We start from the raw sequence: 26,250 nt of genomic DNA, 5'->3' as shown, positions 1-26,250 counted from the left end.
CTAGCCATTCTTGTCTTTTGTGATCGATTAAAAATATCAGAAAATATCAGGGAATTCAAAGAGTGCATTCCAGAGAGCAAATTCGTATTTTTTACATTGTTTTAATGTATGCAAGCGTTGAATCAACGTAAAAATTAGGTAAAAAGGAATAACATGTTGCTGTTTGAACAATCTCCAATTCTCCATATTTTGTTTCTCAGCAGCCCATATTTTGTTTGAATTGGCGGGAAAATTGAAAAGAGCGGGAAGTTTCTGAAGCAAGAGTTATCGAGCTATTTAAGAACAAAGAATGAGCCAACATGTCGTCTTCAACTGCGCAATAGATAGAAACCGTAGAAATACCAGATCTTCTCACAGTAGTTCATCATATGTTTATGATGAAAGTTTTTGTGTTATTGGAATACTCTTGTTTATGCAAATATTTCATGTATATTTATAAGCAAAAGCAATAAACATTTAATATTTAGCACATAACAATGAATGTTTTGTTTTTCTAGCTTTTATACCTTATCAGAATATTTATTAAATTTTCTGCTTGACTGGTGGATAAAGATATGGCAAATTACTGTAAGAGAAATAAAGTGGATTCGATGAAGTTACGTCATAATGTATTTAACAAGAAAAGCAAGAGGTTTTTAGAGCTGGGTTGGAAACAAGAACGTACGTTTCTGTTTTTAAAGACTGGACTAGCAAAAACTTGAAAGGTGAGTGCAATACAGTAAGGTAAAAGTAAAAGTCCTATTCTCAGTTATTGGGTTTTGGGGAATTGAGATGATACCCAATTTATCACACCCTGGGTAAAGGTGAACTGTGCTTTTAAACAATACATTATATTGTAGATATCACTTCACCCTAAACTTCATGTTCATTTTTAGACCTTAGTGTTTGTCACAAAGGTTTTTGAATAATGCTTGTTTAATGTTTTGTAACTGCAATGTTTACGTTTTTAGAAGATAAATGTTGTATTGTATTATTTTATTAGCCAAATACGTTGCTTTTACTTTGTTCATTGTCTAGAAACGTTACAACGATGTAACAAAAACCAATTTTTTGTTAATTGGAGTTATTAGCTTTCCAGTGTTTTCATAACTCAGAAATCAATTGTCTGTGTTGGCTCATAGACGAATGGCTCTCTCGTTTCAGTAAGATTTTCGTGATTTTTTTTCGACAAAACTACTGCTTCACATGCGAAATCTACTATTCTTTTCAACCCATTTTGTTGTAGTTGTTATTTGTTAATAAAGCACGCTTAGGCTGCTCATGATTGTCAAAGTGATTTTGGCCGGATTAAACAATACGAGTTGCATTCACAGCGTAGGAGTTTTGATGTAAATGTAGATTTGAAATGTTTGTCCAAATGCAATTAAAAAACCATGATTTCTGAGATGGACATTTGTCACTTTCTTGATATGAACGGTAACGGATCTAAGGGGGTACTTGGTTACACGCTCCCTTAAAACCGAGAAAAATATGTAATTTATATCCAATTTTGTAGAAGTTTCTTGCTCTCTTTGCACGCTCAGGTTAATTTTATGATCCTAACTGGCAGCATCACTCACGCAGGATTTCAGCAGTGGGTTTAAGAGATAGAAATGTTTTATATGCCTTATGCCCTTGGAAACCTAAAGAAATAATTCAATATTCCGAGTTAAGCACATTGCTCACTCAACTAATAAACAATTCAATGAACCAATTTCAGTGCTAATAGAAGCGGCCCATGAGGTGTAATTTTATACTGTGCCGGTTTTATAGTGTGTACTATACAGTACAGTAAGTCAGATATTGCTGAGGAAAATTTCCCAATTTTACTGAATAACCAAATAACACTTTAGGTTAAAACCTTCAACACAGAAGCTATTGAAATCTTTTTGTTGCCGTAAAAGAAAAACTATTTGAAACTTAACTTCAATTTTGATCAAAAAACTATCATGGTGATTGAAAATGTACAAAAAGCAACCAAAACATGGTTAAATTAGTGAAAACTTTAAACTAACTATATTCCATCAAACTATATTCAATTATTATTTTGACTAACACATCTTGGCTTCTTGAAACTTTTGGTGCTTTCACAAATTGTTTTTCTATGTCCGCTGCTGGACATAAAGCATGGTGGACATAAAGTATGATTTTACCCTGTGTAGGCTCAGCAGTTAAAACTTTCTTGATAAACTACCTTACAACTTAAAACTACAAAGGTTGTAAAACACATGCAATGCGAAGTATTGTAGAACACAATTCTTATTCGAATGAAAAAAAAACAACAACTTGTCTGCATAGGGAATCGAAAGTAGATGTATTAAACAGTGAATGGATACATTAACCGGGATTTTAATTAAAGCGTATTTTTAGAACTTCTGCTTCAAGCAATTGTATTAACTGATTGTTTTTGGAGTAGATGATTAATTGGTTCGCAATTGAAAAACAATTGGGGTTATTTGTGATTCAGTGGTGGCTTTTATGAAGTCTACAAAACAATACATGCCGATGTACGTTATTACAATACATCATTAGATAACATTCAATGATGCATTGTACTGTAGATTAATAACTTTATAAGCATTACCAACACAGCAGCCTGCAATGAATAGAATCTATGATAGAACGCAGTTACAATTTTGGCGCTTACGTGGATATTCGTTGGACTACTGGATTCCCTTTGCGAAATGAACCAGCCGGGGAATTCCCAAAAATTTTTTTAACTCTCTACTGCAGGGGTTCTTAACCTTTTTTGTCTCGTTTACCCCTTGCCGAATGAAAAAAGTAAAATTTACCCCCACCGTTTTGATGGCCCCTTGTGATGTCATCGAGTCCAGTCAACCATGCAAAGAAATGCAAAACATCTTTTTTTGTCTGGATTTACCTTGGCAAATATCAGAAACAAGCTGTTTATTTGCCAAAGACACGATTGTTCTTGACGGGATCCTGTGAAAAATAATGTCTACTCAAATGACTTTTGTGCTTGCTTTCCACGAACAGTTTTGGAGATCCTTTAAACAGTCGTTGAAAGAGCTACTCGCATGTCGTCTTTGGAAACTAAGCGAGATTGATGTTTTGTTTTAATAGTCAACAATGAAGAGCACCCTGCTTCACACAGATAAGTAGTTGGAAAAAGTATAATAACTTCACATGCACGCTTAGTCAGCGTAGGAAACTCTTCAAATAATCCACACCAAACTTGGAAAAGTTACCATTGCACGATACGAATTTGGAATAAAGCGTTGTTGAACATTGAAGATCAATCAATTCATTTTTGCAAAGATCATCGTCAGCAATACTTTCTAACTTGGTTTCGAAGGAATGATTTATCCAAAGAGCAGTACTGTTAAAACTTTCATCTTCGAAGTCGTTGCGATTTCTACTGACTTTCCAATCATCAAATGTTGGAAAATTTGCGTAAACTCCTTTTTGAACTCTTCTACTCCTCAGATCTAATTTTGTCTAATGCTAACACTTTTTCCTTGCATTTACATATTGGGCTGGTTCAAACTTGAAAAAATGTCTGTCAAGTAAGCCAATGCGCCAATAAATTTGTTGTCGCAAAAAGCTCAACGGGGATTTGCCTTCTCGAAGAAAAGTCTCATATTCACCATGTAGTTCGAAAACTCGAGACAAAACAAGACCCCTATATAGAGCCACCGAACTTCGGTGTGATAAAGGAGAACAGAGTGTTTTGATCCCATCTGATCACAAACCACTTTGAAAAGACGATGATTAAGAGCACGTGTCCTGATAAAATTCACACATTCAACCACATGCTTCAATACTGCTTTCAAATATTCTGGAAGGTTTTTGCTTGTCAGTGCATGTCGATGAAGGGCACGGTGAGTAGAAATGATGTTCGGTGCGCGTTTTTTCACCGGAGTTGTAAAGCCAGACTTTGCACCGAGGATAGAAGGGACACCGTCTGTGCAAAGTAAACCCGTATGATTCCAGGATATAATTATTTTGTTGAAAGAAATTAATTTATCCATTTTTTCCAAAAATGTAGCACACATGCGCTGCTGAAATGAAACTGGTTGTCTACTTGCGTGGAGATAAAAGAAAAAGACGAAAACTTGCATTAGGCCTAAGCATAAATTTGAATCAAAATTGAGTGCAATAGCCTACTACCAGTTTTTTAATAATTGAAAATATGAAATTTACTTTAATTTATGATTCAGTAAATTTACCCCCTTGGTAGGTGAAATTTACCCCCAGAGGGTAAATTTACCCCCGGTTAAGAACCCTTGACTCTACTGTAAAATTGATTTGGTCTGCACGTAAATGAGTTCTCGCTTATTTTCGAATTGTGAAACAACGCTGGTGACTTTAACTGGTTTATGCTCAATTGTAAGAAATTGTCAACTAAAAAGTTTCATAATGAAACTCGTTTGTGACCCGACAAACTCTTGTGCGTGCTAATGGAGACATAAATTAACTAAAATAGCCCAAGACTATCAAACAACTGTAACTATCAAAACACAACCTAATGTAGAAAAAGTGATAAGTGACACCCAAGAAAAGTGATAACACCCAAGCAAATGCACCTAATTGATTGACGAATGAATTTCTAATTGCATGTAGATGATGTAGCCTAACAGAAAACCACTGCTACAGAAGATGTTTGCTTATATGAAGCGACGCATGCAAGATTTTGTAACTGGTGAGGGGGGGGGCATTCAAATCAATTTAACATTTTTTGACCAAAATTGATACTTGAGATTTTGTGACAGTTACTGAAAATTTTTAAAAACAAATTAGAAGATGAGGGCATGACCCGATGATCCCCCTGCATACGCCATTGCATGTATATAACTGTTTTATTACAACTTAAAAGCTTGTTATTTATGAATGCTGTAGGGTTGTACGCTATCGTTTGTTTCTTTTGCGTGGTGGAAAATTCTATTTTTCAATCGAAAAAAGGCCCAAAGTAGACGCTCTGACGCGACAAACTGAAAAGTATGTGGTTGCATCTTTTAAAAACAGTTCGATTTATCTGTCGCGCCTTTGCTATCGGTTTGCGATTAAATACGTCTGGCGGTGGACAAATTACCAGTTGCGGTACCGACCGTATGTTTCCCCAGAGTGTATGCCCCTAAGACTATTCACTAAAAAGCTTTTATAGTTACACCATACATGTTCCTGTTTTCGCATCGTGGGATTGTTTGTATGGTAAGCAGCTGCCTTTATTTTTAAAAATTTCAGTAAACAATAGTTTGATCCCTCGTGTGATGATGATATCTGTAGCCGGTGTTGCCATCCCACGCCTCGATTGCATAGGATTCTTATGCTGTTTCAATTGTTGGTTCTCGTACCATTGTAGTTATTTCTATTTACAAAAGGACGTGAAACCTTTTCTTTTCAACAGTGTATTTAGGCAACGGTGCTTTTATTTAGCAGATAGAGGCACCTCCGGCAAACCACTGCCTATTATTAAGGCAAGGATTGCAGGATTTGAGAAGCAAAACCTTGTGTAGTTCAGTGACGAATTTGTACAACATTTAGTATAATGCTAAAAATTCTTAGGATGATTTAGTGCTTGAGAATGATTGACATTCAAGTGTGCTATCTACTGATCTCTTCTTTGAAGCTGAGAAATCAAACTCGCAGTTCGAAAGTTTAAATTTCAAGATGCGCTTCAGCGTTTTGCTTGGTGCAAATATGCTCAAACGGATTGTTTTTAATTTGTATATGTTTAAACCACACTGATGCAGTCAACAATCATTCAAACTGCATGAGAGGAGTTTTTACAACTGGTGGAGAAAAGATACACCAAACACTTTGCATAGTTCCAGCACAAGAGAAACATGTTTTGTAGCCTGACCTTCTGGTATGTCAGTTCAGGCATAGCCTATCACAAACTATGAGCATAAATATACTCACATGTAGACATACGCAGTAGATATGTTGCCAACCGAAAAGTATAATTTCTGAAAGATCATGATAGTTGTAGTGCGACAATAAACAACAGGCGATAAACAATATACACATTGAAACAATCAATGAAACATAAACAAATCATATTATAGTGTTAGCATAGCATTGCTTGGTGGCCTAATAGTTTATGATCTCGTAAGACTAGCAGACTGCTTTCTCTTCTGGTTATCGCTAAAGTGTAGTTTGGTTAGTTGGAATCTCATCTTCGGATTTCGATGGTTATTCTTAGCTGTTTCGCATACTTGTATTTTGTACAGCTATCAATGCAGACCCGGTTATCTAGATTGGCACCGTTGGCAACAGATAACAACATTGCTCGTCGCTTGTTACATTGCGCAATAGTACTGAGAATATTTCTCTGTGATGATTAAACATTAGGTGAAATACCTCGTTCTAAACTTCTAGAGCAGGGGTCACCAACCTTTTTTGCATGCGAGCCACTTTGGCACTAAGGAGAGCTGTGGCGGGCTGCACAAACAAAATGTTAGGTAGGTTGACTCTTATGCTAGAAAAGAACGCATTTCGTACCCAGTATCCAGCGTTACATGTTGTTCATATTTATGTTAGAATATCGCAGCAACAAAATTAATCGAACAGCGCTACTGCCAGGCCAATCTCCTTTTACAACACTTTTGACTTTTTTTAACAATGCCTAATAAATGAGGCCACTTGTTTTGCGCGCTTATAGCGAGGTGAGCGGTTTCATCAGAATATTCATCGCCAAGCAAGAGTGGTGTTGCCACTTTGCTTCACAAAAGATATGTTGCAATTAACAATTTCACTAAACAAGGAAATGTTTGACACATCGCAATACAGCAAACAATAGTGACCAAACATATCAGCGAAAAATAGGCTCCAATAACAGGGAAAAAGAAACCAGACACCATGAAACAAACGCTTGTGAAAATCAACGAAAAATCATAATTCTGTCGTAATTCATGAACAATCTTCCCTCTAAAAAAGCAATGAGTTGGTTTTTCATCCTTTTTGTGAAAGTCTATAAAACCGTCTTCCATAGTTCTTAAAAAAAAAACAATTTTGCAGTAGCCTACTAAGCTAAATATTTTCATAATACTGTACATTCAGAAAAAGTCTTTAAATTTATATATAGCCTAATATTTTGCCAGTTTATTATAAATTGAGTTGGTAGGCTACACCGACCTATTTTGCCAACAAAAACTTGCATAAAGAGAACACTGCTCGTGAAACACAATAACGGTGAAACGCACATTAGTGTTTACAATTTACATGACATTTGCAAACTTAAAATAAGCAACCCTATGCTCACAAACAATGTCAAAATTCGAAAACAGGCGTTTTAATCAACCACTGGGACAGTGTGGCTGGACATCGCATTGGAATAACTTTAAGCAACCCTCACCTAGAACTATAATAATCAGATTGGTCGGTCGGTGAAATCGTATGCAAAGCGAAAATATGCTTCCCCGAAAGTATTTTTTGCCTTCGTGCTCTTTAGCTCCTCAAGAAAAGTATTTTTGGTTATACTGTACTTGTACGCTGATACCTTCCGCGGGCCGCAGCGATACAGCGTGGCGGGCCGCATGCGGCCCGCGTGCCGCCAGTTGGTGAACCCTGTTCTAGAGGAAATGATATACGTTCATGGTTCATAAAAGCATTTAACTCACACTACAAACAGCAGTGACTAAACTTTTCTTGTTTGTTGAACAAGCCAGGCTTCTTAACAACACTTTGGATTTTTGCAAATTTGAGATGCTGTTGCAGTTAGTTTTATGCGCTCAGGCTAGGGCTAGGTAGGCACTTTAACATGAAGACTGTTAGGATATCACTATCTTTTATATTTCTAGCCCATTTGATTGATTGATTGATCTTTATCCTCGGACTGGGAAAGTTTCTATGAGAGTAATCCTGGCAGTTTCGCACACTTGTAGAAGGTTTGAACCACTGACTCAGGCTGAATTGGTTTGTGGTTGAATTGAATATCTTCATGTTAAAGTGCCTACCCTAGAGCTACAGCAGTCAGCATGTTGTATTTTCTGCCATTTTGTGGAATAAAACTCCCCGCGTTTTATATATTACCAAGAAAACCATTGTTGGAAACGGAATCCACCTTTAAAAATTACTAAAGTTTGATGCCTTTACTTAGTTCTTTTTTTTAATTTGAGTATGCTATGTAGGCTATGGCCTAATTACTAGTTAGATTGAAAGAAGAAGTATTATCCAACCCACGGGTTTTGCTTAGGCAGATTGCAACAACGGCTAATTGGAGAATCTGAAGTTATTCAGGAATAAATAGCCAGTCAATAGGTTCTACACCTTGCCAGTTATCAAATACCAAACCAAGATAGAAAGCAACTAGGTAATACTGTACTTTAAAACATTGTAGCTAAGTTACGTTAGGGCATAGCCTAGCTTAATAATTACAACTATCACAATTTTTCTTATTTTAGTGCGATATTTTGGTTTGTTTTGAGGAGCACAACTTTGGTATTCGAGCAGAAACTGACAAACGACCAACAAACATACACTGTAGTATTTGTACGATCATGACGATTCTTGTGATTGAAACAAACAAACATGCATATTTTTTTCTTTGCTTTGCTTTTATTGAGTAACAAAACCTGAAAACATTGTCAATGTCACAATGGTAGTTTTACTCAGATGAAATCAGATGTTTGAACAAAATGAGCTCGTAATTTTATTTTAAATACTTTTGCGCCGCAACTGTTTGTGCACAACTGTAGTCTATCAGGGCTTCCCAAACTGGGGGTCGCGACCCCTCAAGGGGTCGCGTAACGAACTTCAGGGGTCGCAGAAAGTATACCAATTTGCACAAGGTAGGCTACTGCATATTAACACTTCTGTGCAAGATGCTGTGACAGTTATTAACTTCATTAAGAGTCGAGTAGGCCTACTCAACAAGCTGCCCATATTTTTGAAAATTTATGAAGTGAAATAGAATCGGAGTTAAAAACTCTTTTACTGCATCGTGAAGTGAGGTAGCTTTCAAAAGTTAACGTTGCAAACCGAAATCGTGATTTTTCCAACAATAAAATTCAATCTTGGTGCACCCTTTTCGCAATAACATCTCGTTTTTGAAATTATGTCAAATGTCAGATTTGCTTGAAAAACTAAACGAATTTAATTTGTCCCTCCTGGGAGAAAACATCAATATTTTGCATTGACATCTAAAATTGATGTGTTCATCAAAAAATTGAACATCTGGAAACCAAAATTAAAAATGATTTGTCTGAAATGTTCTCACTTCGCCTACCGTTCCAACCTAAGCAACATTGAAACCGCCTTGAGACCTGCATTAACAAACACTGAACCACAGCTGGACTTGCTTTGTCGCAGAAGGCAGTCACACCCATCACACTGAATAAATGTGTTTGGTTTTGTTGCCAGTAGGCTGGCCATAGGCTTCGTTATGATGGTCAGCCATAAATAATAACAAACTGAACTGAGAGCCGGTAAACTGCGTTTGGTATTCGTTTGTTCTAAGCTTTTCAATAAACATCACAAACGTATATTTCGCACTGTTCGTCATTTTAATCGTAAAGGGTCGCGAAACATTTTAGGAGCTTAAAAGGGGTCGCGAGCAAAAAAGTTTGGGAAGCCCTGGACTCTATGCTATTTGTTTTTGTGTTTTTTTATTTTGTGATTGAATATAGACATTCTTGTCTGATGCAAAATAAATAAAATAAATAAGCTCAAGCACATTGTGCGAAGCAAATAGGTTTTTGCGAAACAGCAGATGGTGTTTCGCCGGTTTTTGTGTGGCTAGTATCCGTCAGAAGTTAATTAGAAGACTAATTAGCCAAACTATCTTAATACTATTTTTGATAGCCTATAACTTAAAATTTGCAAAATTGTAAATTGATGAAGACGCCGCGGTTGTTTGTGGGTTTCCAAAGGGCGCTCTCAACAACAAAAAAGTTTGGGAATGGCTGATTTATGTATTTAAATGTGAAGGACTTTGGGAAGGTTTAAAGTTTGTTGAAAAACTTAGACTAACAGGAGTTTTATACAAGCTCAAAGCCCAGTAGCGCATCCCGAGGGGTCACATAGTCACATTTTCTCTTTCCGGATTCAATTGTTGCGTCATCCATTTCATCTTACAAATTTTACTTCGTTGTAACCCGGGGATCGTGAGTCCCCAACTGAAACTCTGCTGCTTTCCAATTTAATTTTATTTATTCGCTGCTTTGTCAGGCTATTTTGCAATAAATATTCGGTTTGGTGGATACGAGTCGAAAATCATGAAGTTCGAAACGAAACAGAAGCAAAATAGTTTGTGTCGAAACGAAACATTTTCAATTTTGAAATATTTTTGCTTTAAACATTGTCTTGTACCCATTCGCCTGAATAATAATTTGGCATATTGTTTTGGTTTTGGTTTTATTGTTTTAAGAATATTATTGAAAATATTATTTTGACGCAAAATTGTTCATCTCTGTCGTTTCGAATAAAATTTCTTTGCAATTTTGCCAAAAAAAAACTCATTTCGAACAGCACTGATGTTAATTAAGCTTTGTCTCAAAGAGTGCATTTCGTCTTATCTGTACTGTTCGACTACCGGTGCCGTACGTCATAAGAAGAAATTTCAGATTTTTAACCATAAGCACAAGCAGCTTTTTCACGCAAAAGATTCGTTTGGTCGATTGTATACATTAGGCCTTACTTTTGAAATAACCCTGACTGCCGGTACTTAAATTGAATTCGTTCTTTCAAGGACAAGGGAACCAGCTCAGCTTACTTGTGTTTTACTGTTGGAAAACTTAATTTAGTTTGGTTTCGTGTATTGTAGCCTATACTTTCACAATTCACTCACAGTCATTCAACTGTGGCTTCTTGCTCTTATCAAACCACCGAGAAGAAAGCAGTATTCTAAACCTTATTGACACAATGATACATACCTTAGGTTAGGTGTACAAAAAAAGAAAACGGACACCAGTGGAGGTAGTTACGTACTTATTTCCTCGCAGCGCGGAAAGGTCGTTTATTTTTAAAATGCGTTATTCAGCCGTAGCTCAGCTCAAAGTGTTCATTTCTAAACACACCCTACAGCTATTTTGCATTAGAAAATACACTGACACACTTCTCGTTTTCCAGAAAACTAAATAATTTGAAGTTGTTTTTTCGAGCACGGCGTGGATTGTGTAAATTTAAATGAATTTATAGAAATTAATATCTTGAGTTCTTATGATTTTAATGGTCAGTTACAAAAACAAGCAGAAAAAGTAGCTGACAACTGAAGGCAGGTTGAGAAGAAACAAAAAATATAGAACTATCAGGCGAGTTTTCAGGAGAATTGGAAATGCGTCAGAAAGCGGAAAAGTTGCCGTTAGTGACCGAGAAGGGCCAGTGTCGTGGCAGCACGATCTGCCGCTCTTGGGTAATTGCACAAAATGTTGCTTCCTTTGCAATTTACATCGCCACTCCTTAAAAAGTGCAGTAGCTTGATAGACGGTTTTCTCAATACGAAGATAAAAATGCAGGCACAAAATGATACTAATTTAGTTTTAACGAGAAACAGCGTGTTTTTTGAGGCTACTGCAGTATTTGCCTCCACTTACAAATAGTTTTGAAATATATTTTTTACAAACAACATAATTTAATGTCACCACTGAAACGTTCATTAATGGCGGGATTATAGATTGCAATTGCATTAACGGTCTAGCCTACCAGACCTAGCCTTCACGGTATAAGACTATTAAACCAGCAATTTACAAATTCTTCAGCCAAAAACCGTAATGTTGGTGGAGCTTATTCGACAATCTAGCAGCTGTGATGATGAACTGGCTGCAATTACAGGCCTACTTTCGTTTTTGCCGTATAAAAGGAGAGGCACTAGGCAAGCACACTAGCCTACTTCAAAGAATAAAAATGGCTCAGGCACTTCTAACATTGCTCAAACAATTGATTAAATTAATTATAAAATGTTTGACTTGCGCCACGTCTGCGCAGACATTAATTTGCAAAGTTTGATGTGTCGGTTTTGAATAAAGAACAACGCATAAAAGAATTTTAGTTACCGGCGCCAAACCTGCTTGTTTTATTTGCTGACATAAAAATCCTGAAAAAGCTTTTTTCATTTGAATTGAGCGAAAAAAACTGCGTCAGTATTTGCAATCCAAAGTTTAATCACGTGACGTTTGTTCAAGCCAATCCTGTCCCCAGCATATTTCCCCGCTGGTGCTTATTTGTTGCTACCACACGGTGATTCCCCATCGGACTTTTTTCAAGCATTTTGTATCTAAAGCCTTGCCTTACCATGAGCTCTCTTTCCCTGCCTGCCTGCGCCGTGGGTTGATTCTGTAATATTTGCAATTTTGCCTATGTAGTTGCTGAACCAGTGCATATCGTTACAGGTTTCATATAGTTTTGTTGAATAACAATCTTTGTTCGATTACCATGCTGAAAAGTCCTGCTTGTGACTAAACAAGGTGAGAGATGTTTTTTGCTTTTTCTATGTTGCTTACAAGTGCAGTACATCTTTGAAATTAATGTGTAAAGCTAATCTCCATCAGATGGTATTGATTTTCGTAACTTATTTTTTGTCGTGTCATTTTTTCATGCAAGTTTATCAGTCTCAGAAAAACAAAGCATGAATAAAATGTATTGATTTGTGTTTAATGTACTGTTGGTTTTAGGGGGTACAATACTGTATATTTGATGTATTTTTAGGCCTATTGAAGTAACCTGTCGTAGTGAGTGTCGTACAATCATGTAGTATAAATACATGTATTTGTTGTTAAAAGAAGTTTTTATGAACGTTTCAAGATGTATGGTATATTCCCATATTTGATTTCCATGAATGTTTTAGTACAGACTATAATATTTTAATGTCATAATCAAATGATTACAAAATAAAATTGTTTTGTAATGTATTATCACTTGTTCACTTTGCCATGCACAATTGCACATGCTGTTATAATCAGTAGCGTATCCAGGAATTTTGAAAAAGGGGGGGGGTTGACGACCTAGCTGCAGGGGGTCTGGGGGGCCTCCCCCAGAAAATTTTGAAAAATTATTTTAAATTTGGTGCATTCTGAGAGCATTTTCAACTAAAATGTGGGTATGAATATTCCTGTAAAATGGTGCTGTTCGGTGGAATAGCAAAAGGATAAGATCATGTTTTCTTCGACATTTTTCGGAAATATAAAGCTAAGTCTCTATGTTTTCTTGTTGCTAATTCCTGGCTGAGATGTTTAAATGTATGGTATTGTCAAAACTCGCTCTTTTAATGCAGTTTTGTTTAAAATTAGGCAATTTTTTTTTAGACTAAAAGCATCATTCTCAATATCGTGACGTCACTCGCGTGCCAAAGGGGGGGTTGTAACCCCCAAAACCCCGGATGCAACCTAGTTTGTACCCTGAACTGTTCGTACCCCCAGTTTGTACCCTGAAAAGATCGAGGCAAAAAATTAAAAAAAGCGGAAGTTGCTGATCGCAGTTTCCGCAAACATTTTAAAGTTTTCCCCCTGAAAAGATCGAAAGATACTGTAGCACAAAGCTGAAGTTGCTATTCGCAGTTTCCGCTAACCCTGACTGTAACCCTTAGGCTACGGTACCCTAACGCTAGCCCTTGCTCATCGCAGTTTCCGCAAACATTTTTTTGCAGTTTTCGCTCACCCTAACTCTAATCATAGAGTATTCTATGCTCTAACCCTCGCTGATCGCAGTTTCCGCTAACCCTTACCATAACTTTAACCATAGAGTAATTTATGCTCTTACCGTACCCTAACCCTCGCTGATCGCAGTTTCGGCAAACATTTTTCCGCAGTTTCCGCTTACCTCAACTCTAACCATAGAGTAATCTATGCTCTAACCCTCGCTGATCGCAGTTTTCACTAACCCTAACTAAACATCGAGTTTGTTTCAAATTGTTTGGGGAAAGTCCGATCAGCGACCTCGGCTTTGTGCTATTAAACTGCAATCAGCAACTTTGGCTTTTTTTAAATTTTTTCTCTTGATCTTTTCAGTGTACAAACTGAGGGTACAAATGGTTCAAGGTACGAACTAGGTTGCACCCCAACCCCCCCCCCCCCCCCCTGGCTACGCCACTGGTTATAATGTATAGTTTAACAGCTAACTGGCAGAATATTCTCACTGGAAAAGGTTGTTAAAAAGACGGCTGTGGCTATATTTACACTATATAGTGTAATAATAGCCTGAATAGTGTTGCCAGATAAGAAATTCTGCCCTAATTTGATAAAAGTTAAGCTATGTAAAACAAAAACTTGTATTTTGGAAAAAATTTTATTCCCGGGCAAAGATCAAAACCCTAATTTTATTCCTAACTCTAACCCTTACCTTAACCCTTCCTAACTTTAATCCTAACTCTGGCAACACTTGATTGTGGAAAAATAGCCACTTCCTAAAAAGACAGACTTCCTATTTTAAAATAATGTATTTGAGGGAAAATTCCATTTAAAAATACTGAATGTAACAGCTATATTGTTAATCTGAAAAAAAAATGAACAAAAATCCCTCGACTTAAAGCAAATTACATTTCAATTCAAATTGAGTTGTATGATTAATTTTTTGTAAGATTGTTTTGGCATATTGCTGTTCGAAGCAAAATTGAGTCAATTGTAAGTTTCATTGTATTCTGAGATGTGGTCTTTTTCACATGCTGCGACATATCGAGAAGGGTATGTATATATCTAAAGTAAAAAATTACTTAAACAAAAGCTTATGATTAAACAAAAAAATTTTTGTATAGCTTTCAGACATTCAGTTTTTGGAAAAGGAACATTGAAATTGGAAGGACATTGCGGAATTCTCAGTTTTATATTTCTAGAAACATCGAATGGACATTGTTACAACATCATGCAGATGCAACTTCAATATTGTTAATGCAACGCAAGTTTTTTGATGAAAAAGAATTGCTTGAATATAAAAAACGAAGAAGAAAAAGAGTTTTTTCCTTAGTAGTTTTCTTTTGTAATTTCGTACTTTGTTTTTTGCATAATATTTTGCCTATTCGTGAAATGACAAACAATCTGTATCGAAGAGACGCGGCAACTCCCAAAGATGATGGCGATAGTGTTGGAGACTTGTATTCTCAAAGTGGTAGCTCCTCAGGAATTAATGATTTAAGTAAGTATATATTGTTTTCACCTTTTTTGTTACATCATGTGAATGTGCAATATGTTTTGTGTGGAAGTATGCTTAAACTGTGGTTTATCAAGCATTATTTGTAAGTTCATAAAATTCCTTTAAGGTGACAGTCTGCGAAGCACTGAATCTGAAGACTATGAACCAGATGGAAGACGTTGCGACAAACAACGAGATCCACCAGGTATGAATAGTTATTAAAATTTTATAACTAAGTTTTTGCATTTATAATAAGACCTCAATTATTGATAAATGCTGGTGAATAAGTTTAGTATTTGGTTTAGAATGGCTTCTCCCAGGGGGAATTTTTTTTAGATATTTTCACTAAAGATTGGTCTCTGATTCATCATCAATATTTTATGACATAATTATGTCACAAGTTTTCCTACACAAAGAAACTTTCACCCCCCTTTCATGGCAGGCATTTCTATTCCCCCGGTCTTGCAGGCCTCGGAGCCGAACACTATCTTGATATTTCAACATCCCTGAAGCTTTGTTAAGAAAAAATATGAATGTATGTTTCATGCATTAGTTACATCAATTAATTTGCAGTCCCACTTTAGAGTAGGAAGTGGCTATATTCATGGCACCTTTCGCTATGGGATGCGATCAAAGAGCTTTAGTTTGTTGCAGTGTTGTTAAAAGACGACTTTGTCCCAAATTTGGACAAACTTAAAATCTAGAAAAATTCCCAGGTTAAAGATGCTTTCTGTCCAAGTCTCCAAAATTTCCCAATTGACAAGTTTTTGTCTTCAACGGCTTTGAAATTTTGTCAAATTAGGATAGAGTCTTTTATCTGGCAACGAAAAGCACCGTAAATGTAGCAGTTTATTTTGAGTAACTTCAAACTTTACCGGACAGGTGTTTTGCTTGCAGTTTAATTTTTTTCCTAGACTGCTGATCCTCTTTTTGTTTAAGCCGTCATGTCAAGTCTGGTTCAAGCTCAATCGTCATTTTCATGCAGCTGTTTACTCAGTTGCTTGAAAATGTTTCAAGGCACTGTTATTATTAATGAATTTCCATGTCATGCAGCTTTATATTTACATCGACGTCTTATTGCTACTTGGAAACAATATGTTTAATTAGGCGAATGCAACCTTTTAAACATATTTGGTAGTGTGGGAGCTTGATACCAATTGTAATACATTGTATTGCTGTCGCAAGAGGCGTGACGTGCGTATTGAGAAACTACGCGTCATCCTATTTCCGCATTCGTGTTTCAGTTCCTCGTCAGTCTTGTTTAAAATCAAACACATTCACATTTTTTTGGACGTTTTGTTTGTTTGTTTGTTTATCTTTATCCTGCATTGCGGGAAAGCGGGCTTGAGCGCTATGCATCGGTGTACGCCTTCCGACGTACACCTGACCCACGCTGCAGCCGACGGCAATGTCTGTTTCCGGTGGTCTACTCTACTTATGACGTAAATTTGGTACTACCCATTACTCGAAATCGATCACTAGGTAGAGGCAATTATCGTAAAGTTTCTTGCCCAGAGAAACAACAGCAAGTGCGGGTGGCTTATTAATGTGGCGTAAAATTAAACAAAATTCTTGGCGCCTTTAAGGCTCATCAGCATGTATCGCATATCGACAACTATTTGCATGTTCTTAAAACGTGGGTTCATTTTTGAAATAATTGCAAGATCGTGGGCTCATCCGACGATGTTCTAATTTTTATGAAAACTGCGACTCAGTGGCGCGGCGCCGCAAGTGCGAGGAATGTAGAATTGAAGAACACGCGGAAGTGGAATTTGGCGCATAGGGTTTTTGTGCGATCAAAAACTAAAAATAATCAATAGCTCCAATGCGCCACCTGACGAATGTCATTTTTCCATGTGTGCCACAGCAATTACTCCGTAGCGACACCATGTGGAACATACACGTTTCGTTCTTGCTGTATTGTGCAGCCTTTGGGCAAACTGCCTAAAACAAAGTACGGATGAAGTGACGCCAATACGAGTTTATTTGCAATCACGAATGAAACGTACCGGTAGTATAATCTTTGAACAAAACATTGATATTTGTATAAATGCTTCAAACGTTTAAATTTACTTTTCAGGCCAGTTGAGTGTGTACATAATTCCTGGTGATACAGCGAAGGAATCCTACAGATTGAGCACCTATGTGAAGTTTCCAGGTGAAGCGCCTGTTGATCCGTGCACACTGGCAAACCATGGCTTCTCATACACAGGCTACAAAGACCGCGTGAAGTGCTTCAGGTAACTGGGACATTTGTTCAAGCGATATGTTTGTAAACGTTGTGATGATTTAGCAAGAAGAATATTATAATTTTTGAGAAATTTTGAACAGGTTTTTTTGGATTAATTGTGTAAACGCAAATGTAATTTTTCACCACATATCGTTTAATTCGTCTATGCACAAAATTAGAACGTATTGTAATGTAAATTGTTATCTTCAGCTGTGGAGCATGCATATCAGACTGGTGCGTGCCAGACGATCCGAGGCTGGCAAAATGGCACTTTCGTGGTTGTGAACTTGTGCTTGGCACCGACAAGAGGAATGTACCAATTATACGTCGGCCCATTGAATTTGTTGGAACTTTTGATTCGTCACTACCCAAAACGGACAGTGGTTACGCATCCTCGTCATCTTACGCATCCTCGTCATCTTATGCATCCTCTTCGGCGAGTTCAACATATGACAAACCTTTGCATTTAAACTCCAGCTTTCCAAAGGAACAGGTAAGCGATGATTCCTCGCATTGATTCATTACCTGCGTGTGTGACAACGATGTCATTCTTCTTTATATAACCCTTCCTTGTCTAATCCAAACTTTGATGAACTATCCCGGCTGATTCCTTTTACATTGATACAACGTCTGCAGAAGCAATGAATGCATAAAGAACCAATTTTGGTAGCTGGAGTCACAATAGCAACACCATTCAGGGCTTCAAGTTTATCGGTGGTGATGCAAAAGCGTTTTTAACGATTTTGAACGTAACTCTCCCCATGCACAACAAAGTTGTGTTTAAAGTTTTTTTTTTAGCGAAAACTATGTTTCAGGTCCAGCCTGGTCTTGTGGCAGATACAACAATTACACACCGCGAATCCCCGCCCGGTAAGTGTTGCAAGTCGAGTCGCAAGTTATTATGAGTAATGCCTTGAAAACTACAAAAACGTTCAAACTATGTTCGTTATTTTGTATGTTCACTCCGATCGGTTGTATTTTAAGATCATACGATAATTTTTTACAAATATTTTGAGAATTTAGGTCTAACCTTAAGATAAGGACAGTGAAACTTCTGCCATCCCTAGCTTAAGCTGGATCTGTAGGCCACGACAAAAGAATTTAAGTAACACTGACTTGTTTCCGCAGCTGTGGCAAAAGTAGCAAACGCAGTAAACGTCCACCAGTTTGAACAACCAAACCATGTTGTGCGCAGCAGCGGTGCTTCGACAGTCCTTCCTCGCCACCCGATAAATAAAGTTCAGGTGATGATAAGGACAAGTTTTACCACATCTTATCACAAATTTAAGCTTAAAGCACGTCTTGGTGATGGACTAGCGCAGAACGAAGTGTAGGCATGTTTCATGCTCCTAGAAGAGGATGTCAAGAAAATGGAGTATCTCCTGACAGGTGTCAAACCTTCAGCCAGAAGATACTTCATTTTCTTTATTATGGATATGAGGCAAGGTGTCTCTGCCGAAAAAGCAATGTCTCCATCAGGTTTGACAACATAGAATGGGGATATTAAGAGAGTGTCTTCAAAAAGAAGTTGTAGTTGATTAGTTTCTCATAATTTGCCACACTTACGCACTGTTTGGATCGTTTGTACGGCTTGTATGCTTTTAAATAAGCCAGTAGCTATGTAAGCTCTTTCATAAATACTTCAATTGGTGCAGGGATTGAGTCTAGCGTCTGTGTCTACAACAAACCACAAACATCTTCTCTTGTTTTTGTTGGACTTGCACAAAGAGGAAGACAGAATGTAAGTGCCACTACCTACGCTTGTTTAAAAATCTCTACGTTAAGGGTGTTTAGTTGCTTAAAGTCCAACCCATCGGCTAATTACTATTTATGCGTTTATATATAGCACTAACCTGCTGTACAATATGTTGTTTTTTTGCTACGTTTGCATTGAAAGTGGTGATCCTGTTCGGCGCAAGCGACATGTTGAGCAGAACTTTTAAGTGTGATAGCCCTCGTAAAAATTTTAATCAAATTGATAAACTTTTTCAGAAAATCTTTTGAGGGTTGGCCTTCTAGAAACGTCAGCGCCAGCGCGCTTGCTAAGTCTGGTTTCTTCTACCTTGGAAACTACGACCGTGTTCAATGTTTTTCTTGCTCCGGGGTCCTCCGAAACTGGAGGATGGGAGATGATGTGGACCATGAGCACCGTTTAATCATTCCGGATTGCAAGTGAGTATCCAAATCTTGCGTCTGTGGAGACGCCAGAGTTGCTATCACCAGTCTGCATATAGAAAGGCATTCGCTCACTTTGTCAGATTAGTCACTCGCCGAGAAGCATTAAATTTTTTCAATGAAACTTGACACATCTGTACTGGAAGTTTGAAGCAAAGTTTTGGTTTTGTGTAGTGAATCGACCCTAATATCACAGCTACTGTACATATGGTCAAAGAACGTGAGGTAGTTGTTTTTCCGCTGTAAAAGCTTTCCAGCCTGGTGGGACAGAAGTTACATTGATTGTTTGGTATTTGATGAGACATCCTTCATGAATGTGTACACCAAGAATGACAAGCCCAACACCATTCTGAGTGGTGGCACGTGGCGCTGGAGATGTTACAAACAGAATCCAAGCAGTTTAAAATGGCCGAAAGCTGCGGACTGTTGAACAACGTATCCTGAAAGAGTCTATGGACAATATTCTCTGCAAGGTTTAGACAGCCAAGAGCGCAAGAAAGTTGTTCCATGGTAGACTCTCTTCTTGGTGGCCGTTCTTGATGAATGCCTAGAAAAATCTTGTAATCTTTGCATTTCTGTCCAAACAACATCTTCGGCTGTGGCTGAAAGACAACGCAGAGAAATAACCTTTTACCTTTCATCAATGGCAGATGTGTCAACTTTCAATACACAAAAAACGACATGACAAACAATGTTGGACGATGCAATTATGTCAGACGGTGAAAAAAACAGGTCGTATTTCGACCTTGAATCACCATATAGTTGTCACACACAAGAAATGAACAAGGAAAAATTTTTTTTCAGCGAAGGCGGGGTTCACGGATGGGACCTGGTGCACCCTCTTGTCAGTATCACAACTCAAAGTATCAGCACGCACATAGTGAACCCTTCCTGAGGATGCTTCCAATGACTGGATAGCCTTAACGACCGATGATTGCATAGAACGTCTATGCATTGAAAAGGTGTTTTGCAGGTGGGAAAGACGTTTTTGTGGATGGGAGCAAACGGAGACTTCTGGAGGAAAACTTTTAATGGTCTTTGAAGTACCTTCAAGCGGTCTATCGCCATCTGATACTGACTACTGACGACCAGATCACTACCAGATGGTTATCGAGCAAAGAAATGAGGAATGTGGTTTTTCAAAAGCACAATTGCCACACGACTAAAGGAATCCTCTTTCTCGGTAGTAAAAGATCCTCTGACAGCTTAAAGAAAGAAGGCGATGATTTTGGATGTATTAGAAGTCCAAAAGCACGGATTTACGTGGTCCTCAATAATAAGGAGACACAATCTTTTCTACAGTAGATGGGGATGATTTCTTAAAATGGACAGACGTGGTTCACCTACAATCAGCGATGAAATCTAGGACCGATGTTGTACAAGGTGAAAATGTAATAGAAAAGTTCCGGGAATCGAACTCAAGAGGAAGCAAATAGAAACACTACTTTGTTTTTAAATTTATCAGCATGGTACAAACTAGGCAAATGCGACCTGGATAGTTTTTGTAATTTATATTTGATCGGGTTCTTATACAGAAGCTCTGCATTGGTTACTAATACGCCATACAACCAATGTTATAATGATACCATTTCAAGAAAAGCAGCACTTTACAGCTGCTACAGTAGCTTTGTCTGATATTGTTTTAACGTTTTGTTGCCATAAAGTAAGTGCAGAAAAAGTCCGGTTTGATAAAAAGTCTAAACAGTTGATCTTTTATTCAGAATGGTGAAGAGGCAGGAATATAGAAATGTACCTTTGCAAGAAGCAACCGTGGAACCAGCTCCATTTGATGTGACGGTGCCTGCTGATCCAACACCCGAAGAGAAGAGAGTACTTGAGCGAGAGTTTCCCTGCTTGCACCCAGTGAATCCACATATGAGAAACTTCGAAGCGCGGCTTCAAACATTCGATCAGCGTTGGCCTTCAGACAAGATACTGGCTTCCAAAGATCACATCGCAAGAGCTGGTTTTTTCTACTTAGGTAAGTACGTAAGTAGGCTCCGTTTTGCTTCAAAGAAGCCTGGTCTTCATCCCGAAACATCAGGGTAGACCAGTTGTCTGCGGCAACTCCTCCATATCTCTCTACCGTTGACATCTTTTTTACATTTTATTTTGTTAGGTCATTCTTCACTCACTGTGTCTTCCTATGTTTTCTTTGGTCTTTTTTTCTGAGGCTCAGGAATTTAAAAAGTTATCTCTGTTTTTTGACTTTGCTACTTCCGTTTTTCAATTCCTTTGTACTTCCAGGCGATAGAGATCGCGCCAAGTGTTGGTATTGCAACGGAGGCCTCCAGAACTGGGATCCGAGAGACGAACCATTTACTGAACACGCCAAATGGTTTCCAGGGTAAGACTAAGAAATACTTAAAAAGTTTGTTAATGTAATTTCTCTCTACGTTGGTGTTGTGGTTGAAGAAAGCCAAATATCAGCAAATGCTTTATAATTTTGCAAACCTTGCTCTTTAAGAACTCAAGTGTTTTATATTTTGACTTACGAACAAGGGTGAGTTATACTGACAGAAACTTCTCTTGTTTCTATCAGATGTGAGTACATGCTTCGGTGCAAAGGAATTGACTTCGTGAAAAGAATCGTTGCCCAGTATCCCAACCTCAGAAGACCAGCTTTGAAGAACGCCCGTTTGGACCATCGGAATGGACAGTTAGTAGCCAGTTGTTCTTCCCAGCAGCTCGCCCAAACGACCATTATTGATCCCAGGGCCCCAAACATGACTGCTGGAGACATCTTAATGGGTTTTTCTCCATCGACTTCCACCGGATCAAGTTCGATGCGTTCAAGTCCTATCACCAATGGGCACGATGTCCCTCCAACAAACTCTACTTCTAAGACCGAGGAGCAAGTCGTCCAGATGGGATTTGAAAGGAAAAGAGTTGAACGCGCGATTAAAAAGTAAGTATTTTTTATTCTTTTGTTCAAATATGCTCGGAGATAAACTGTTGGTGAAAATAGTAGGAAGCATCTATTAACAGTTGACTATGTCTTTCGTTTTAAGCTGGTTGGCGTAAAACACCGCTCACTTCTACCCATAGTGTAACAAATTGGGTGGGCGTAGTTGCTAAGAAAAAGAAACTGGCCACCGCCACCCTACTCTCGTTAGTGCCGATGGCGTAGCATAATGAGAATCTTATCTTTACCCGATTCTTGGATTCAAGTATAAGACTTACTTTATTAACGGTTGCTCAAAAACGCATCGCATTCAGTAATTGTGTCTCTCAAGACTGTGTTTCGATTTGTTTTATAGGTTTCAAGATGAAGGTAGAAACACGGACAATGTCGAGGAATTGCTTGACTTCCTTTTCAACACAGCCAATGATGTTCCCATGGAAGACGAAGTACATTCTATCCCGTCACAAAACAACAGTGAAGAGTCCATGATGCAAGGTATCGCTAGCCCAGCGGCAAACGGGATCCTGGTCATGAACAACGACCCTGCACCAGACGCCGTAAATGGAAACCAAGAAATGGAAATTGATCAAAATCAGACCAGCACAGTGGAAAAATCTTCAAAAGCACCTGAAACAAGTGAGGATGATAAGTCTTTTTACATGACTGCGTAATAGGTTTTTCTGGAAGCAAGTTAATACTTTTTTCAATCTCGCCGAACCCGTTACGCAACAAGCATATCTTCGTATTCTACTTTTTCCTATCCTGTCAACACTGCTTAAGGGGATCAAAGTCATTCTTGTCGTTTTGGGTTCTTAAGAAACTTAACTTTTTAAATGTTTTTTTTTTGTCTTATCATATTTCAGTTGTAATACCACCTGTCTTTACGTTTCAGGCAGAGAGGACACGTTAAGCAAGGAGTTGGCTGATTTGGAATACGAGAGGAGATGCAAGACGTGCCACCAGAGAGAAGCTGACACAGTGATCATCCCTTGCGGTCATCTGTCGTTATGCAGCCATTGTTCCCCCACGGCTAAGAGGTGTGGCGTTTGCAGCATAAAGGTGCAAAGCGTCATTAAAGTGTTTCTTGCCTAACCTCTTTCATCCCGTAAGAACGATGCTTTCTTTCCTACATAGCCAGTTTTAATTGTCAGCACACCATGAAAGAGCCATGAAGTAAGGTTTTGATGTCAGTGATTGAAGAGATCGACGACAGAGTAAGATTGGTATACCATGGTGAAAGTTTCGAGCCTTGTGGTGATGGTGGAAGAGATCATTTTGAATGAACTTTACATTTTGTTAGGATTTCAAAACGTTGCATAACAGGGTAATGTGCCTTAATTTTGACATATTTCTATGGCATAATTTTGAGACTATAAGAAAATGGACATTCGTTTGCTATGCGTATTATTATAACACAAGGTAAGTACATTTGAAAAATATCGTTCATAATCATTTGGTTGCCATGGTAACCAACGGGGGTGGGGCCATAGTACCAAAAAACAATAACAAGCTTAATTCAAAAACCAATTAAGCTACAGGCACCAAACTTGCAGAATATGTTCTAATGTTAATTGCGCACAAAACTATGTTTTTGTATTTAATTTTGGTTGCCATGGCAACTTAGCAACAGCCAATCAAATTATCTTTAGCAATATCTCCATTTTGCTTAAATAATATAAAAAACGCTCATGATTTTGTAGATATAGTTGTTCTTAATATATATTCCAAATTTCACACCAATGTGATGCTTGGTTATGGAGTTATGCTTGTTCCCGTGGGGCCACATGCACCAAAACACTAATTGGAGATATTGCCCTCCAAAGTTTACAATTCAAAATAGCCAAAAGGTTAGCGCTTGAGAAACTATGTGAAGTTATATACGACTGGAAATACATAACAAGTGAACATGCACAGTCAGCTTTTCTGTATAAACACATTCAGTGCATTATGGGAAATTTTATTAAACTTTATTCTTTTTGAAAGGGGACAAATAACGATAAAACAACATGCAAAGTTAGCAATAAAATGCTAACCAAACGCAATAAATCAGTTGTCAAAAATAAGAGTGGCCTTTGCAAAAATTGAATTTCAATGCCATATAGGCCACATATTCCAAGTTTTATGGGTTTATTTTTATAGAAGAAGACTCAACCTATCCAAAACCAACAAAAACAGATGATGAAAAAAAAAATATTTTTTTTAAATACTGAGCACATTACCCCCTTGCGTAGACAAAGTTCGGAATAAGATACGACTTGAGTAAATGCCAATAATTTTGCATTACACACTCTGCATCGAATTTCCGTCGTCTGTCGAGATATTGTTTTAAAATCGTGGTTTCGGTCAATTCGTTTTGCTGCCGACTGAATTTAATTTAATCAAGCCGCCATTTTAAAGATCTACTTGTGAATTAATTGAACACACTGTGTCGACCAACGGAGTTGTAATTTTGACGAAGAAATGCTGCTCGTAGTAATATAGTAAGACCCAATGAATGTCAGTGTATACAATTACACATGCCTTGCACTTGATTAATGAAGACCATACGTTTGGAGTTTCAAGCTGCTTTGATGTCGTTTTTAATCCTGAGGTACAATAATGTGATAACACCCGGGTAAGAACTGACCTTGTGGCAATGTGCCAACTATGTCGCATGCGATGAGAAGTACTTTAAGAGAGCAGTATTCAAAATATTGAAAGGAAACACCTACATAACCGAACATACCAATGTCCTATGCAAGTTCGAAAGCAAATGTTGGCGTCTGCCACTGCTAAGTAATACAATGTGTTGGTTTATTGTACACAATGTGTTGGTTTATTGTTTCAGGCTCGTGCTTAAAATGACCTCGAAAACGTTTGAGATCGTATCCAGTTCTTTTCATATTTTGTATTATACCATTGCTGTACATTTGTACCATATATTTTTTCTGTTAAATCCGCCGTATCGCAATTAGCATTCTAGGATGTTTGAATTTTGTACATACTTTTGCTTGGACGGATGTTGCCCGGTGTTTTTGTAAAAAGAAAACAGCAATCCATTATTCGCAGAGAACATATCCGTCAGATCGCCATGAGTAGACACTTAAGTTTTGATCCAGCATTTTATTGCGTCCACGCGACTTAATTTGTTAATGCTGTTGATTGATGATTGCCTCACGTAACGCATTGTAAATCTTTTAATGCGATTTCTTCGACGCGTTTCCATTAAAGTTTTGAAACATATTTTAGGCTACTTCGAATTTTAGTTTAATTATTTTGATTTTTCTTTACGTTTTTGTTGTTGTATTTTCTTGTTTTATTTTTGTTCAGCTTTGTTGGCTGGTGTACGGCTCCAACCCAGAAAGCAAACAGTTGGATTGCTGTCTGGGACTTTGCTTAATTGTGATTGATTTTCAAAAAGTTTTTTGGCTTAAACATCTTTTTGTGTTTAAGCATTGTTGCACCTTTTTCCAGTTCATGGTAAGTTTTGGACTTGATTTGAAGGCTTTGCTGATTGCGATGTCTTTCAAGTTGATAAAGATAATCCACATACCAATCACTTCGCAAAATAACACTTTGTGTATAGCATTACATTTTGTGTATTAGCATTACAAAATTAAAAAAAAAAAAAAAAAAAAGGCAATAAAAAATAAAACAAAGTACAATCGTGTGATATTGTAGCCGGACAGTTTTCTGCAGTTAAAATTTTTAACCAGATTGGGCTCGTTCAGTCAGTTCAACTCGTCATGTAACCTCATTAAAACCTTCCTCTGAGTTCAGATTCAATTTATTTTTCTTTGTCAGAATGCAAAAGAAATGATATTGTGAAAAAGAAATACAGTAACAAAACTAATAAAAGGAAAAGGTGGCAAAACCTTAATGGTTTAAGACGTGCATGAAAAGATCTAATATTGCGGTATGCATCAATAAATATAGTTAAGCACGGCCACCAAACCTGATA

At 37.6% G+C, this 26,250-nt stretch overlaps 1 protein-coding gene across 1 annotated transcript; it reads left to right on the top strand.

The window, feature by feature from the left end:
• The first annotated feature begins 564 nt into the window (after positions 1 to 564).
• On the top strand, positions 565 to 25,948 carry LOC145778906 (baculoviral IAP repeat-containing protein 3-like). The gene is made up of 15 exons (XM_082590493.1): positions 565 to 704; positions 12,270 to 12,344; positions 14,627 to 15,003; positions 15,128 to 15,205; positions 17,081 to 17,240; positions 17,441 to 17,723; positions 18,046 to 18,100; positions 18,359 to 18,474; positions 18,886 to 18,971; positions 19,223 to 19,402; positions 21,127 to 21,386; positions 21,653 to 21,752; positions 21,948 to 22,313; positions 22,666 to 22,946; positions 23,203 to 25,948. The coding sequence occupies exons 3-15, from the start codon at positions 14,760 to 14,762 to the stop codon at positions 23,400 to 23,402; spliced, it is 2,409 nt and encodes an 802-aa protein (XP_082446619.1). The 5' UTR covers positions 565 to 704; positions 12,270 to 12,344; positions 14,627 to 14,759; the 3' UTR covers positions 23,403 to 25,948.
• The last annotated feature ends 302 nt before the right edge of the window (positions 25,949 to 26,250 follow it).

The sequence above is a fragment of the Aplidium turbinatum genome, chromosome 10 (genome assembly GCF_918807975.1).
Source record: "Aplidium turbinatum chromosome 10, kaAplTurb1.1, whole genome shotgun sequence".
NCBI lineage: Eukaryota > Metazoa > Chordata > Ascidiacea > Aplousobranchia > Polyclinidae > Aplidium > Aplidium turbinatum.
Note: the sequence above shows the minus strand (reverse complement) of the source record. Positions and strands in the feature narration are given on the sequence as shown.

Coding starts and splice junctions, on each gene's coding strand:
- LOC145778906 (XM_082590493.1), top strand. CDS start 14,760: ATGCAACGCAAGTTTTTTGATGAAAAAGAATTGCTTGAATATAAAAAA. Junction 18,972..19,222: donor CACAAAGAGGAAGACAGAAT/GTAAGTGCCACT, acceptor AAACTTTTTCAG/AAAATCTTTTGAGGGTTGGC. Junction 21,753..21,947: donor CACGCCAAATGGTTTCCAGG/GTAAGACTAAGA, acceptor TGTTTCTATCAG/ATGTGAGTACATGCTTCGGT.